The sequence below is a fragment of the Leptonychotes weddellii genome, chromosome 3, assembly GCF_054177405.1.
Source record: "Leptonychotes weddellii isolate Sample4059 chromosome 3, ASM5417740v2, whole genome shotgun sequence".
NCBI lineage: Eukaryota > Metazoa > Chordata > Mammalia > Carnivora > Phocidae > Leptonychotes > Leptonychotes weddellii.
Window position 1 is genome coordinate 58,890,594 of NC_138371.1, and position 16,586 is coordinate 58,907,179.

Genomic DNA, 16,586 nt, shown 5'->3' on the forward strand with positions numbered 1-16,586 from the left:
AAAGTATCGAGGCCAAATATTATATAGTTATTATAAGAAAAAAAAGAGTAAAGAGCATTTTTAATATCCCTACAGACAATGAAAACATGCTAGAGAAACATGTTCTCAACATCAAAATTTAAAAAATGGGCTAAAAGACATTAAAACATGATAAAAAGACTTGAAAGAACAGCATGAATTATAATTAGAAAATGTCATAAATGAGGTGCTAGAAATCAGGAAAAAAACAAGTAAAAGAAAAAAAGTCAGTGATAAAAACTAAACTAAAAGAAATATAAGAGCAAATAAACACAATAGAAAGTATTTTAAGAAGAAATAGGGGAATAAACAGATGAAAATTTACAATCAGAAACGGAAGAGGAGAAGGATTTGAGAGAAAGACAAATATTAAAGATAGGCACAAAATATCCATGTATGGATAAGAGGAGTTCCTGAAGTAGAAAATAAAGCAATAAAATAGGTTAAATACTAAAAAGCTATAATTTGAAGAAACTTTCCTCGTATAAAGAGGTCGGAAACTGCGTACTGAAAGAGCACACTTGGCAACTGATACCATTGACCCACAATGACTAACATCAAGAACTACTCTAGCCAAATTACTGCAGTTTATCTTTATTTTTTTGGACTTTAAATAAAAAGAAAAAAGATCCTTTGTATTTATCTAAAAAGGAAAAAAAAAGAGAACATATGATTTACAAAGGAAAGAAAATTAGATCATCAGTCATGTGCAACACTTTATGCCAAAAGAAAATGGAGTAATGCATTTAAGATATTCAGTGAAAGAGGGGCGCCTGGGGTGGCTCAGTCGTTAAGTGTCTGCCTTCCACTCAGGTCATGATCCCAGCGTCCTGGGATCGAGCCCCGCCTCGAGCCCCGCATCGGGCTCCCTGCTCAGCAGGAGGCCTGCTTCTCCCTCTCCCACTTCCCCTGCTTGTGTTCCCTCTGTCGCTCTCTCTCTGTCAAATAAATAAATTAAAAAATCTTTAAAAAAAAGATATTCAATGAAAGAAAGTGTAAGTCAAAGATTTTATTTTCAGCAAAACTGACTTTCCATTATCAAGATCACAGAACAGACTTTTCTGAAGGAGGTACTGGAAAATAAGCTTGCATAACCAGAAAGGATACAGAAAGAGTGACATAAAGATGGGTGGCAAGTATTCTCTATATTGTCACCTATAAACTAAGATGAGATGAGGACAAGAAGCAAGACGGTGTGACACGTGATGGCTGTGTCATATGACACCTAGGATAGAGCACAGTTCTTAAAAAATGGGGTGTGCATGAGTGGGGAGCAAATGCCATTTTTTAAAGGTTTCATAATCAAATTAGGGTGCTGATAGTTTTGCTATTCCAAAATTGTTGTTCAAATGAATATGGGATATTCTAATTCTGTCATCTCCTTTGTCTTTGAGGACCAGAAGTCCTGAAGTGAAAGCAAGGAGACACACATGGAATAGAGAAGAGGCTAAGGCAAAAGAAATTCAGTTTTGAATTCAATTTGGAAATATTCTTACAAATTCGTGATATATTTTTCCTTTACATATAAATATTTGCTAGCTCGTACCACTAAGACAGCTTCAAAATAGTGACCAACTCAGTAGAAAAGAGCATGGAGATTGTAGTCTTGAAATGCCATTTCTCATGTAAAGAAACCAGGGTTTAGGGAAATGACTGATTCTAGGTCCAGGGGAAGTAAATGTACCAAATGAGCATGGAACATCTAGTTCTATCAGGTAATGAGGAAACTATCAAAGATTACTTAGGTCTTGCCTAAAGGACTCAGGAAACAACCTGAAGAGACCAAGGATAGAATAATTTGAGCTTCAGTAATAATAATAACTGCATCAGATTGAAACCAATCAAACACATGTAAATCTATGAGTTTATAAAGATATTACAAATATTTTAAAATTGGTTACCTCTAGGGGATAAGGAACCATTTCGTTACATTGTTAAATAAATAACTGATACATTGGCAAACGAGGTAAATAAAGGGAAAAAGTTACGCATGTATTCTGCCTTTCCCCTACCAACTGTACCAACAAGTAACCAAATAGTAGATGAGGGGAAGCATCTTCTGTAAAAGTATTCCAACTAATAATGAAAAAGAAAGAATAAAATGAGAATATCAACATTTTGCAAACATCAATTAATGGATATGGGTGTTAAGCTTCAATATCTGCTATGATCACAAAATCAGAGACTATGTGCTTACTCTCCTTGCCAACACTCCGTATGTTCCAGCAAAAGGTATCAAATCTAGATTCAGCTGACAGTTTGTTGGAAATGCAGGGGAGAAGGGAGTATGTGAACGGCACCACTAGAGTGCAATCAGCAAATCCAGACTGTGGAAAATTCTACAGGTCAGATATCTTGGGCTCTTCACAAATAAATTGCAAGGAATGAAAGAAATGGAAAGAAACCTTTTAAAAGACTTAAAAGAAATGTCAAAGTTTAAAAAACTGAGCAAAACTATAGTATCTAGGAGAGTATATTTGGATTTAAAAAACTATAAAAATGTAAGGAAGCAACGATGAAAAAGAATACTGTTCACTCAGAGAGTGTTTGGGTGGGGCACATGGAAGGAGCTTCTGAAACTGTTGGCAATGTTTATTTCTTGAACTTGGTACAGGTTACAAAGTGTTTACTTTATAATCATTCATTAAACCATACATTAGCTTTGTTTTTCTATATTTGTGGCTTTTTGTACAATGATTTTTGAAAAATATCAGTCATAAAATACTTTCAAGTCCTTACTAAATGTCAGCCTTTACTAGGTGTTGACAGTCAAGCATAAACACATTTCCTACAGCAGGAAACCAATTACATTAGATTGTGTTAAGAATGGGGCAAGCACAGGGGATGCTCTGGGAGCACTTAGGAGGGACACCTGATCCCTATGTGGGGCTCAAAGCAGGCTTCTTTAAAGACATGAAGTCTCAGTTGAGGTCTGGAGAATGAGTGCATATTAGCCTGGTGGAGAGCTGGAGGAGAGGCACAGGAAAACTCCTACAAGGAGTGCAAATGACATTTGGAACCAGCTAGATATGACAGAGAAAGATAATAATTTTAAGGACCTGAAAGTCTTCGTGAAAAGTAACATGCAATGGGAGGAAGGGACACTGGGAAAGGAGCTGGGGCAAGATTCTACATTGCCTGTTAATCCATAGTAAGATGCTAATTTGATGTTGATAGAGGAAACCGTTATGTTTTAAACATAGAAGTGACCTCAGATTTACATTTTAGAAAGATCATTTTCACTACAGCATGGAGCATGGCATTGGGACAAGTTGGTGGTGGTGGTGATGGAGGCAAGAGACAGTGGAGGCAAGGGAGACTAACTTGCTAGAAAGACCGTTGCATTAGTATAGGTGGGAGGATACCTGCTCTGTGGGGATGGAGAAAAGTGTACAGCTCATGAGACATTTATGGGATCTTGATTATAGGACTTGGTCTTTGCTTGGACACAAGAAATGAAGAAGAGGAAGGAGTCAAAGGTAACTTCATGTTTCCATCATTGAGTTAATGTTATTTATTGAAGAGAGTATCATACAGATCACGAAGTCAAGGAAGGAATTTTGGTAGAGAGAAGATAATGGGGCATATTGAATTTAGTATACTTGTGAGAAATATAATTGGAGATAAATATTAGTAATTAAGATATAAGCATCCGATAGAGGACAGAACTGGGCTATTAGTACAGATTTCAGAGTTATTCCACATGGATGATGATTAAAGTCATGGGCGTGGATGTAATAACATACATATATATATATATATATAAAGAATATAAACAGTGAGAAGAATAAATGGTCATAACAGAATTCTAAGGAACGCTAACATTTCAATAATGGACAGAGAATCACCCACATAGGAGTCTGAGAAGGAATACCCAGGAGGTGGGAGGAAACCATTATACTCTGGTGTCATGGAAACCAAAGAAAAAACATGTTGCAATAAGGGGTATTTGACACTGTAAATTAAAGCCAAAGAAGATATAGCCTGATACACATTGGCTTTAGCAAAATAATTACAATTTCCGCATCTCAGATTATAGCCACACCAATTGCCACATTCATTAAAATTCATTTGTAACTGTGTTAATATGGTGCTTCTGTTGCACCAGAGTGGGGGGGGGGGGCAGTATATCTTACCTGAAACTGACAATACTCTAAATTATGATTATTTTTTTACCTAGATGGAACACCCAGACCTAGGTAAACTCCAGCCCGCCACCTGATTTTGTATATGAAGTTTTATTGGAATACAGTTGGGCCCATCAGTTTATAGCCACACTTTTTTGCTTAGTTATCTGTGGATGCTTTTGCACTCAATTGGAAAGTTTAGTGACAGAAATAGTATGGCCTATAAAGTCAAAAAGAGTTACTACCTGATCCTTTACAGAAAAAGTTTGCTGACTTTTTATCTAAAACCTAGATTTTAGGGGTGCCTGGCTGGCTCAGGCTGTAGAGCATGCTAATTCTTGATCTCAGGGTCTTGAGTTCAAGTCCCACATTGGGCTTACTTAAAATAAGGTTGAAAGTAGAATCTAGACTTTAGACCAAACTAATAACTTAAAAATCCTGATTTGCACAGCATTTCTTGATTTTTCTTATCTCTGTGCTCTCCAAGTTTGGACAAAAGGGACCCTTCTGGATTTGATCAGGAAAGCAAAATGTCAATAGGAAAAAGGTCATGGCTAGCCTGAGAAAAACATAACAGAACCTGACCACATCCCCCTTTATCGCTGTTTTAGCTGATGGCAACAAGATCTAGACAAATTTGTATCTTCTAGAGACATGTGTACATTGCAGACTCCTCCAAGATTTTGCCGCAGACCACACAACATTTTACCTCAGTTTACTGTTGCAGTGGTAGCATCGGAAGCAGGACTTATGAAAACTCTGCTTGTCTGCTACTAGGCACTCCATTGGATAAACAGTCTTTTGACAAAGTATACATATTTCCTTGTCTTGGAGTAGCGGCTTCTAAAAATAAAAATTTACAAAAGTTTACAAGATATTATCTTCAATCACACTTCAAGCCAAACCAAACCACAGCACATTGACTGGCCATGCAGTTACAGTAAAAACTCTAAGACTGTTGTCCTAATCTTGCTTTTCTGGACATAGGCCTACCATCAGATTTGGGGTTCTGGCACAATCCAGAGCCAAAGTTTTCATTTTTTAAGGCATTCTGGAATGATTTTTCCAGAGTACCTACATATATTTTAAAGCTGAAGATATTGTATTTATTTAAATATTTCCGTGATGACTTAGTGTTGACTCTGTGACATCATTTCTTAACTTTAATACATGAGACTCCTGAATACATTGAGATGCTCAGGTCATTTCTCCTCAGTCTAAATGGCTTTAGATTTTAGGGCTTTTGGATGCTCATGTTTGCCTTTTACACTTTTCCTAACTCTTCCCTTGCTCTACAGCACCCACAGGCCCAGGCTGCTGGGCTCAGGTGCGTTATATCGCTAGCCAGTGCTTAGATAGTGGTTCGAAACGGACAGAAAACTTTTTACCTCAGTATTGTTTTGATCCTCACTACAATCCACTGAGACTAACGAACTAAGCTTTCATATTAGTTACATATAAAAGCATATATGCTCAGGGTTCTTTTTATACATAAGGATGTACTTTAGGGCTCCGATGCTTGATTTGAGCTACTAAGTGATCTCCTTTGTTTATTGGTTCTAGTAGGACACATATTTCTATATTTAACACTGGGTGTTTTTGTTTTTTGTATTTTCTATATGATTTTAGCCAACTTAACAGAAACTGAGCATTTGAAATTAATTAGACAGCTTTGCTTGATTATGCCAGAAGCAAGCACATTGAGAAATCATATTAATCTGATAAACTAGACACATATGTTGCAAATACGATAGAGGCAAAAATATTAGTTTTAGTAGTTTTTATTTTTGAGCTTGATATTTCTTTCAATCTGTTTAGAAGAATGGACTACTCTAATGGTGCACATTAATTATGTCAAATCCTTTTATTGTAAAGCCTCATTAATTATAAAAAGTAGGGAAATATAAAGAAAAAAACTGTTCTCTGATGTTAAAAAATACTCAGTTCGTGTGTTTTGAATCTCCCTCTAAATATATAATCAAATTTTTTAAATGTATTGTCCATATTCATCTGTGAATGAGGCCAATTGAGCTCTCATTTGGAGCTTAAGAAAGGTGAAAAAAATTAGTTATAGAAAAAAACTAGTGACATTAGGGAACGCTAACTCCATCCAACTTAGTAACAGTAATTAAATACACAAAAGGTCTAACTCCATACTTATACTTTTGTCAAAGATATTACGCAATAAAAATCATTGAAGAACATACGAAGGGTGTAAATTGTTTGTTGGATTATTACCAGGCTGTATTGAACTCAAATGCAAACACCACTTAAGTCTGGCAGTTAAAAATATGTCAATAGTAGGTCAATAGATATTATCTAATATTGTCTTAAGCAAGTGGATAAAACATTAACTTTTAATAAAAATATTAATAATGTGTTATGGGTGTGCCATTATTAAATATACACTTAGATACAATTATTAATACTATTACATTAACAATTATTATATCTGCTGCTTTATCCAAAGTCTTATTTACCTTGACAAATACAGGTCTCAATAACCTATATAATATCATTTGTTATTCTCACACAGTGCAGATGAATCCTATATTAGATGCTTTTGTAAAAAGAAAGTAGTAAGAGCAAGCATTGTAAAGAGAAGGATATCCTCAGCCAGGGAAAGCTGTTAGTTTTCAGTTACTTTCAAACAACCTTTGAACCGCAAATCATCCTAGCTATAGACCGTGTGCCTTTAAATGGGTTAATCTGCACACTGCGCAAGCTCGGTTACCGCTTATAAAGGCTGATTCCTCTTGGAAGGTGGTTCTCATCTCAGTGGTAGAAGCATCCGAAGTTTCAAATCCCAGGCTTTTAAAAACGCTTTCACTCTCCTGCCACGCCTTTTGAAAATTCCTCCTGAGCTCTGTAGGTGAATCAGAAATATCTAAACTGTGGCCAGCGATGACATCTTCATAGGTTGGTGGGGCATGCTTGAAGTCAAAGCCAGATTTGCCAGCTTCTGAGCTATGTGACGAAGAGACCGTCGTCATCGTCGACCCAATACCTTGATCCTCAAACGCATCCACACCTGAGAAATGTTCACTCACAGACCTTGTTTCAGAGTGGACGCTGGGCTGCTTCACAGGAATTTTTTCTTGCAGCTCTCTAGGACGACTGCAAGAAAAGCCTGGAAAACTGGTGTTTTCTAGATATCTCAATCCAAATTCCTCCTTACAAAACGAACAGCTTTCTTGTTTAATGTTATGGTCTGCTTCTCCATTTGTATAAACTCCTCTGTTCGACTTTGCTTCAAAAACTGGGTCAGCCTCAAATTCCCTGAACCATCTGTTTATTTCATTTTCGTGGTCACTCAGGAAATTCTCAGCCGTTTGGACAGTTCGGTTGGCGGCTTCATACCTCTGCGTGCGCTCTGTGCGGCGAGGCCCTTCCACCGTGCGGATGATCTCCACTGAGTCAAAACTCTCCGTGTCCGGCACCAGGCGCTGCGCGGAATTCACTGCGTCTTTGTGAATGTAAGTCGCCCTTTTCTCTACTTGCCTAACTCCCTCTTGAGCTTCCATGGATCCTCTGAAGGAGCCACCATCTACATGATTTACACTAATAGGTATGGTGATTGTGGGTGGGGAGTCCCTACCACGAGTTTCTATCTTAATTTGACGACGGAGTGTTGCAGGAGACGTGATGATCTCAGACCTTTTCTCTACTATCGGAACTGGGGTCACCGGTGGACATGGGGCGGCCCCTCTGGCTAACTTTGCGGTGGTGTCTTTGAGTTTGACAAGCTGCTCAGAGCGACTCCTGGGTGGAGAAAGGGAAGCGTTTGCTGCACCAACTCTGGATGTTTGTGACACGGGACTTCTCGGTAATGGTTCAGCAAAAGTGTCTTTTTTAGGGGACTGAGAGAGCTGGTCCTTAGCAGAGGTTTCTGGTCGCCGGGCAGTAGACTCAATTGTTATAAAAGTTGGTGATGGTGGGCGTGTTTTCAAGGAGGGAGGAGAGATCTTGCTGTCATCCAGTTTAATTTCGTGATGAGTTTTCACGTGATTGTGAGCAGTTGCTTCATGATGAGTTGCTACTTGGCGGTGCTTTGTTTTTTCTACGATTGTATTTTCTTGCTGTTCACTAACGTTAGACATTTTAGAGAATGTTTCATTAAGGCTAGTGGGTTTGTTTCTCTGCTTTTCTGCTTCAGAGGATATCATGGCTGTTTGAATTACATTCTCACAGGACACAAGCATATCCTCTGCTTGAGTCTTAATATGCGTTATTTCTTCTTTGATTTTTTCTATGTTATTCTCCATAGCAATGCGAACACCATATTGTCTTTTTTCTTCACTTAATAGCCATCCTGGAATAATATTTAGCAGTGTCTGAAATGTTTTAAGGCCATTTTTATCTGGCTCCACTTCAAACTGTTTTATCCTAGACAAAATCTGTTGTAGTTCTTCACGTTTTCTCAAGAATTCCAATATATTTATAGTACATTTTCCATCATCCTCCTGGGATTCTTTCAGAGAGGAAAATAAAGATTTGTTCTGTGTAATCTCTTGCTTTGAATCTTTAGTATTAGAAAAGACTTGTTTCTGTTGTATGCCCTTGACTCCAAGACATTTTTCTTCCTGCAGATTATTATATGGCTGGGGCAATTTTTTATGTTCAACTTGACTTTCACAAGTCTGTATTTGTGTTTGCTGAAAATTCTGCGTCTGTGAATCAAGATGTACATCAGTAACCTTTTGCTTGACTACCTCCTGTGCTGATTTATTCAAATGTTCTTGTTTTCTTTCAACTATTAGTCTCTCTTCCTTTGGACCAATCGTTGATGGTTCCTGATTTGTTCTTTCACTTCCTTGAGGTTTCCCACTCTCCAAATCTCTAAATTCTCTTTGCTTCTCAGGAACTATATTGAGTTTACTTTCATGGCTTTTCCCTGTGGGTTCTGCAGGCAGTTTTATTGTTACTCTTTTCTCCTTCTCAGGTAATTGATAATATTTTTCAGCTACAGATTGCTTATTACTATATTCAGTGCCTGCTTCGGTTTTCTCGGTTTTCTGGTACTGTTGTTTGCTAATGGTTTGAACATCAACATCAGATTGCTTTTTACGGCTTTCATAGATGTGGTCTGTTTCATTTGATTTGTGATCTGTGGTTGGAAGTTTTAAAGTTTTAACTTTGAAACTTGGGGAAACTGGTTTTCTTTGGGGCAAGTGCAACTCCTCCAAATACTTCTGTTGTGTTTCTTGTGTACTACACTCCTGGTGCTTCTGTTTAATTTCAGAAGCTGATATAGATTGTAACATGTCCCTTGAGTTCTGTAAAACTTCCTTTTCTGTGGTAGCTTTGTCTTCTGAGGCTGCTAGAACATGTTGGATCCCCTTGGTGGTGACTGTCCTCCCTGGTGTTGTGGAAAGCTGGTTGTCAGTACACACTCTTAGTACTTGAGAATGACTTTGAGAGTTTGGGTTGGGTTGAACCAAAGTGACCCCTGAATCCATTCCAGGTAGAGGAGCCTCCTCATTTGTTTTTTGTAACAGTACTTCCTTTTGCAACTCTGACATGTTTTGATTTGGGCTTTCTGTTTTGACTATGTTGTAGCAAGAATGCTCATGTTTCTGTTTTTCAAGCTCTTCTCTTTGTTGTCTGTATTTTTCTTCAGCAATCATTAAAGGTGTCTTAAATTTTCTCATATAAGGTTTTGGACTTTGTTTTCCTGAACATGCTGAGAATGAATGAGATTTTATAAGAGGTGCCATTGTTTTTGCTTTGGGTAGTGAAGTTTCTGGAACCATCTGGGAGAGAGACCTCATAGAGTCCATAGATAATTGTTTTCTTTCATCAAGACTTCTTCTAGATATGTTCTGCTTCATCTCTGTGTGTTCACTGCTAGTTGCCATTGTTACTCTTTTCTGATCCTTTGAGGGAGTAATTTTATATTCCATATCTGGCAGGGAATTTTCCAATTCAACTTTTGGGGAACTGCAATTCTTTTTATCTTCTATCTGTTTGGGAAATTTGGGTTTGGGGAGTGTGGGAGGTGGCAAAAGTACTCCTGATTTTCCTGTTAGGACTTTAGCCTGAGAATGAGTTTGCTGAGAGCTTGAGGCTTCTTGGGAATATTGTATGAATGTTCCCCTATGCTTTTCTTGAACAGAGGAGGAAAGGAGATGCGCTGGTTTAAGAGATGGAGTTGGAGGAAGGGGAGGTGGTGGAAAAACTGATAGACATTCTCTTTCAGATTTATCATCTTCTGGTGGTGGAGGAAGAGGGAGGCCCAGGAAACTTTCAAATTCAGCCTTTACCACTTCTGGGGCATTTTTTTCAGGCAACATCACTAACGGAGGTGGAGGAGGAAGAGGAAATTCGATTTCAGATGATGCGTTGGAAGGTGGCAGAGGAGGTGGAGATGGAGGTGGGAGAGAGCACTCGCTTTCTTTTACATTATTTTCAGGGTTAAGGTTGATTGAATTAAAGGACATTTCCATTGCCATTTTTAAGTCCGTGGAAGTATTTGTCTTCATTAGAAAGTCCTGGCTCTTCAGATGAACATCAGCCTGTTTTTTGTCAGTTGCCTTAAATTTACTGTGGCTTTTTGGGGAGACTTTCACTTCTGTTATATTTGGTATGTCTTGATCTCTAGGCAAAGTCGGTTGAGGGTTCATGTTCTTTTTCTTTATATCTTTATTAGAACATTGTAGTTCTTGCTTTAACAAAGTTTGCTTCTGAAAGTCCTCTGAAGCTTCACAGGTCTCCCTGACTGTCATATTGACCAGACCCTGGGTTGGACTGGCCTTAGGGCTTTGTTTATCTGTTGGTATTTTAGTGTTTTTGGTAATTTTAGGACTCTTTACAGAGAAAGATTCAGTCTTCTGGTGGTCATCCCTCAGTTTACCAGTTTGAGTCTGTTGCCTTCCCACTGTTTTATCGATAGATTTGGTGGAGTTAAAGATAGCATTCTTCTGTTCTCTCACAGTTTCTGATTCCTTAGTTTTTAGATTTTCCTTCACTGACACAGTTGAAGTCAATTGTCTGCTCACATGTTCATCACTAAGATGCTGCTCTGTTGTGGTATCAGTCCAGACACCCATTTTGTCCCCTGATTTCAACACATTGTTAATAGCTTTGTGGTGTGAATTAGATAGTTTTCTCAGGCTTTTCTCCAGAGCATCATTGTTTTGTTCACGGCCTATGACAATCTTTACAGTGCCTTTGGGGGCTTTAGGGAGAGTAGCTTCAGTTCTTTCTTCTATTAAATTCCCATGATAAGATTTGCCTGTAGTTTGTTTGGGAACATCTGCTCCCCTTTGCCACCTGGCTGCTGGTTCAAATGGTCCTGGTCTTGGCTGAAGAACACTTTTTGTGTCCCTCTGGACAGCCACTGGATGAATCTTTGTTTTCTTCTCTTCTGAGGACCTTCCCATCACCCCTTTCACATCTTCTTTCATCACACCTCTTTTATCCACCTCTTTGAAAGCTCTCTGGGCTTCTTTCAGATTCCTTAATGATATTTCAAGGTCATCTCGGATAAGCTCCTTTTTCAGGATTTCTGTTCGTGTGTTTGTGGTCTTTTCAAGGCATTCAATAGCTTTGTCAATATCACCAGGGATGGCATTGGGCTGTTTAGATTCTTTCCATTGGTGGTTTGCTTCCTTAAGTGACTTGAGTGTGGCCAGCATGTCACCTTTTATAACTTCTTCTGTTTTCGCCACTGTTTTCTGATTTATGGCCTGGCTGAGGGAGTTTAGGGTTGATTTCAAATCACCTTTTATAATTTCTTCTTTGGGTGTCTTGCAAAATGTAGTCTGAGGCTCTGTCATAAAAACCTTAACTGTATTATGCACATCTCCTGGGATGATGTCAGTTTCGTTAACAGTACGTTCAACCTGAGACTGCCTTTTCTTTAGTAACAGCTTTGCCCCCTCCACATCACCACCAATTATTTCTTCCTCGCTTTCTTGTTTCCTAACTGTCAGTGTCTCACTTGACCCCGTCTGGAGTTGTTTAAGATAATCCAAAGCTCCAGTTTCTATGCATGTTGTGAAAAACTGAACATTTCCCCTCTCAGAGGCATCGATTTTAGCCCTTTCAGATATCTTATTGTTTGATACAGAAGATAGCAAATTATGAATGGTACGTTTTACATCACCCCCTATTACTTCTTCACACTCAACTGTGTCACCAGCGTTTTCACGAAGAAGACAATAGATAGTCATATTAATATCTCCTCTTTCATCTTCCTGAATTAAAATGCCTTTCTTTACAGATCTTTCCTCAGAGAACAGGTTTTTGATTGCTTGTTGTACATCACCACTCACTATTTCTTCTTTTTCAGCATGAAATTCCATCGATCTGTTTAATAATTGAGTTTTGGTCAAATTAACATTTCCCTTCTCTTCGTCACTAACCCAAATCTCCCTTTTTGTACAGTCTCTTTTGGAAAGCAGGTTTGCCATTATATTTCTGAGATCAACCCTGATAATTTCTTCTTTCTGTATCTGAGGAAATGCTTGATTCATTAGCTTGTATTTTGCCATTCGAACATCCCCAACTTCATCAGCTTCGATGATGATTCCAGGAGCCTCAATAACTTTTTGAGAGTAGAGTTCTTCTAACGTTTCCTTAATGCTCTTGCCAATAATTTCTACCTTCTCTACCCTATTTCCATTAAATTCATGAAGGGGTGTAGTTTCAAAGAGCCATGTAGTTGTCTTGACATCAGAAGGAGGGATTTCCTCCTTGATGATTTTTGTGGTGCTTTCATCTGCTTCCTTAATAGAATCCAAAGTTCGATTTTCAAAAAGCCATACTGCCTGCTTCACATCACCTTTCTGCATATCTTCCTGGGTGACTGTTTTGATATTGTCATATTCCGACCCTTCTCCTCTCAGCTCATCTATGGTGTGGGTTTCAAATAGCCAAGTAGATGTCTTAACATTGCCCTTCTGTATTTCATTGACATTTACTGTTCTTATATAAGTATTCTTACCACAATTTTCAGACTCAAAAAATTGTTTACTTGTCTTTACATCCCCACCTTGAATATAGTCCACAGTGGGCATAGCATCACGTGATTCTTCTGAAATCTGATCCAGTGGCTGGGTTTCAAATCTGTATCTGACAGAACTAACATCTCCCTTCTGAATGTCTTCCTGTGTGACAGATTTAATAACATACACAGTCTCTGACTGATTAATTGAGTCTAGTGGTTTTGTTTCAAAAAGCCACCTAGTTCCTCGTACGTCTCCATGAATTACCTCTTCCTTTTTAACTGTTGTCACTTCATGATAATACCCTTCTCGGTCTTGAATTGCGTAGAGTGGCTGGGTTTCAAAGAGCATTCTGTAGCTTTTTACGTCACCCTTCATTACTTCTTCAGTAATTGTTTTCTTGGGGCTGATACAGTCAGATTCTTCTTTAATCTCATCTAAAGAAAAAGTCTCAAAAATAAAGCACCCCTTTCTTACATCCCCACCTTGTATGTCTGTCACTGTCTTAACTAATTCATCACCTTCTTGGCTCTCTTTTATCATATCAATTGGTTGGCTTTCAAAAAGCCACCTACAATTTAAAACATTGCCTTTCTGAATATCTTCAGTCTTTAGGGCTTTGATCTTTTTCAAAACTTCTTCTGAACTGGAACTTATAGAATCTAAAGATTGATTTTCAAATTTATGCCTCATGCTGGAGACATCCCCAGCTTGGATATCCATCTCTATGGCCTTGATTTCTTTTCCTTCTTCTCCTTGTATGCTGTCTAAATTTTCTGTCTCAAAAAGAAAACATGCTGTACGAACATCCCCACCTTGGATCTCTGCCTGTTTTACAGTTTGCAATTTGACTGTTGCTTCGGAGGCATCTTTTATGGTATCAAGTGGCTTAGTTTCAAAGAGCCAGGTACAGGCTTTGACATCTCCCTTATGAATTTCTTCACTGCCAGTCATTAATGAAACTTTTTCATAGAGAGACTCCATTGGTTGGGTTTCAAAAAGCCACCTACAAGTTTTGACATCCCCTTTAACAATATCTGTTGCTTGTTCAGTTTTACCTTCTACTTCTTCCATATTACTAAAATATTTAATCGAATCAAGAGGTTGGGTTTCAAATAGCCATTTAGCAGATTTCACATTTCCGGCCTGTATTTCTTGAGCAGATATTCCTCTAATTATCTGGAATTTATGAATGCTTTCATCAAACTGGTCAATGGGCCTTGTTTCAAAAAGCCACCTACAACTTCTTACATCACCTCTTAGGATTTCTTCTTGTTGGACTGTCTTGACTTGATGATATTTTCCAAGGTGATCTTGAATGGCATATAGTGGTGTTGTTTCAAAGAGTGATTTGTTTAACTCTACGGCACCTCTTGTGACTCCTTCCACCTCTATTTTATGTGATGCATCAAATTTAATTAAATTGTTTGATTCAAAGATATGTGTGTAATTCTTTACATTTCCTCTGTCAATTTCTTCAAGTTTCACTGTTTGTATGTACTCTTTTTTATCTTCTCTAATGTCTTCCAGAGGTTGGGTTTCGAAAATCCATTTTTGGTGTCTAACATCCCCCTTTTCTTCTTCGGAGGCAGTAATTTTTTGAAGTTTTCCTACATCGGGGCTATCTTTTAAAGCCTCTATTGGAAGTGTTTCAAATAGATGCTTAGTAGTTTGTACATCACCCCCTATTATCTCTTCAGATCTTCGAGGATCTGCATCAGGAACTTCTTTTAGAATGTCTAATGGCTGCGTTTCAAACATCCAACACTTTCTGGAGACATCTGTACCTATTATTGTTTCCTTTTCAATGATGACCTCTTCTGACTCTTCTTTGATTTTCTCCAAAGGTTGAGTTTCAAATAGCCACTTTGCCCTACTCACCCCACCTTTGACATTTTCTTCCATGGATATTCCTCGGACAACTTTAATTTCCGTGATATCCTTGTTAATTGTGTCCAAGGGCTGTGTTTCAAACATCCAATGTGCTGTTCTCACATCTCCCTTTTCAACATCTTCTCTGTGAACAGTTTTAATTTCTAGCATTTGACCTAAACCATCTCTAATAACATATAATGGTTGAGTTTCAAAATATTTTATACTTCTCTTAACATTTCCCTTAATTTCTTTGAGCTCAGACCTGAGTTGCAACAGGTGAACTTCATCCACTGAATGAAGCTGTCCAAGCTGATCCAGATGTTGAGTTTCAAACATATATCTCACAGTCTTGACATCCCCACCGGTTATGTCCTTTATGGCAGTTACCACTGATTCTTCTTGATGCATGTTATTCATTGAGTCTAATGGCTTTGTTTCAAACATCCACCGGGCTGTGCAGACATCTCCTCTGGCTAGCTCAGGAATTTTCTCAGCATTTTCTTCAGTGCCAGAAGAATTATCCCCCAGTGTATCTATGGGTTGGGTTTCAAACATCCATGTGGTATATTTCACATCACCACCAGCAATAATTTCTTGATTAGCAATGCCCTTGTTGATGTTATCTTCATCTGGAGAGCCATTGTTGATGGAATCTAAAGGCTGATTCTCAAAGATCCATCTCATGGACTGCACCTCCCCCTTCAGAATTTCATCCCACTCCAAGTGTTCTCTTTCTGAGTTCAGAGCTTTTTGAGAACTGTCATTCGTATTTTCAAAAACATACCGGGCTTGTTGCACATCTGCTGAAACTGAGCTCCCTGGGTTCACCTGACTAGAGACAATTTCAGAAACCTCACTGATATAATCTTTTTCTAAGTTTTTTCTTAACTCAGGATGCATGTGTTTATATAAACGGTTTAATTCGTACAAATTTCTTTGCTTAGTATATAATTCTTTGGGTACTGGTGGTATTCTAGGAGAGTTGGGGAATTCAGGGGACTGGGAAAACGCTGTCACATCTATTGGAGTTTGAAATATATCAGGTGGGGGAGGAGGAAATTCTTCTGTCTTTCCCATAGCGGTGGCATTAACTTGTACCAGAGTTGAGGAAGTGGCACTGTGGTCACTGTTTTTTGTGGTTGATGTTTCCTTCCCTTGGAGGGTCGACATGCAGGAAGTGGAAGAGGTACTCACAACTGATGATGGTTTTAAAGTCTCTTCATATTCACTTCCGATCTTTAAGGGAAAGAAAGTCAAATCTTATAAAAACGGGTGTAGTGAAGAACACCTAGGCACTGCCCCTCACCTGTCCACCTGCTATGATATCTCCATTGGAAACAACAGGTGACAGACTCCTTTGAGAGACCTACTTAGGTTACTATCTTTCTTATAATTCATTGCACTTTCAGAGTTATATTCCCCATTTGATACATCAGCAGCTCAGTATTTTAACATTTACACATAATCTTGATTATTCTTCCTCCTTTGCTTAATATGCTATGCTGAGTAATCTAGAGGGAAACAATAAAAGTCTTAAAGTACTTTTGAGGGTTGTTTTGTTTTCCTTGGAATTTTAAGCAGAGTATCTGACATTTAAAATTGACTTTATTATTTTATC

The 16,586-nt window shown here is 38.2% G+C and overlaps 1 protein-coding gene across 1 annotated transcript in view; it reads right to left on the reverse strand.

Moving 5' to 3' along the window:
* Positions 1-3,498: 3,498 nt before the first annotated feature.
* XIRP2 (xin actin binding repeat containing 2) overlaps positions 3,499-16,586 on the reverse strand; it is a 69,142-nt gene continuing 56,054 nt past the window's right edge. The window contains exons 7-8 of the mRNA XM_081814254.1: positions 6,880-16,204; positions 3,499-4,988 (exon numbers count right to left, since the gene is read on the reverse strand). Of these exons, the coding sequence (XP_081670380.1) occupies positions 4,894-4,988; positions 6,880-16,204 (9,420 nt within the window). The 3' untranslated portion in view covers positions 3,499-4,893. The remainder of the gene's footprint in view (positions 4,989-6,879; positions 16,205-16,586) is intronic.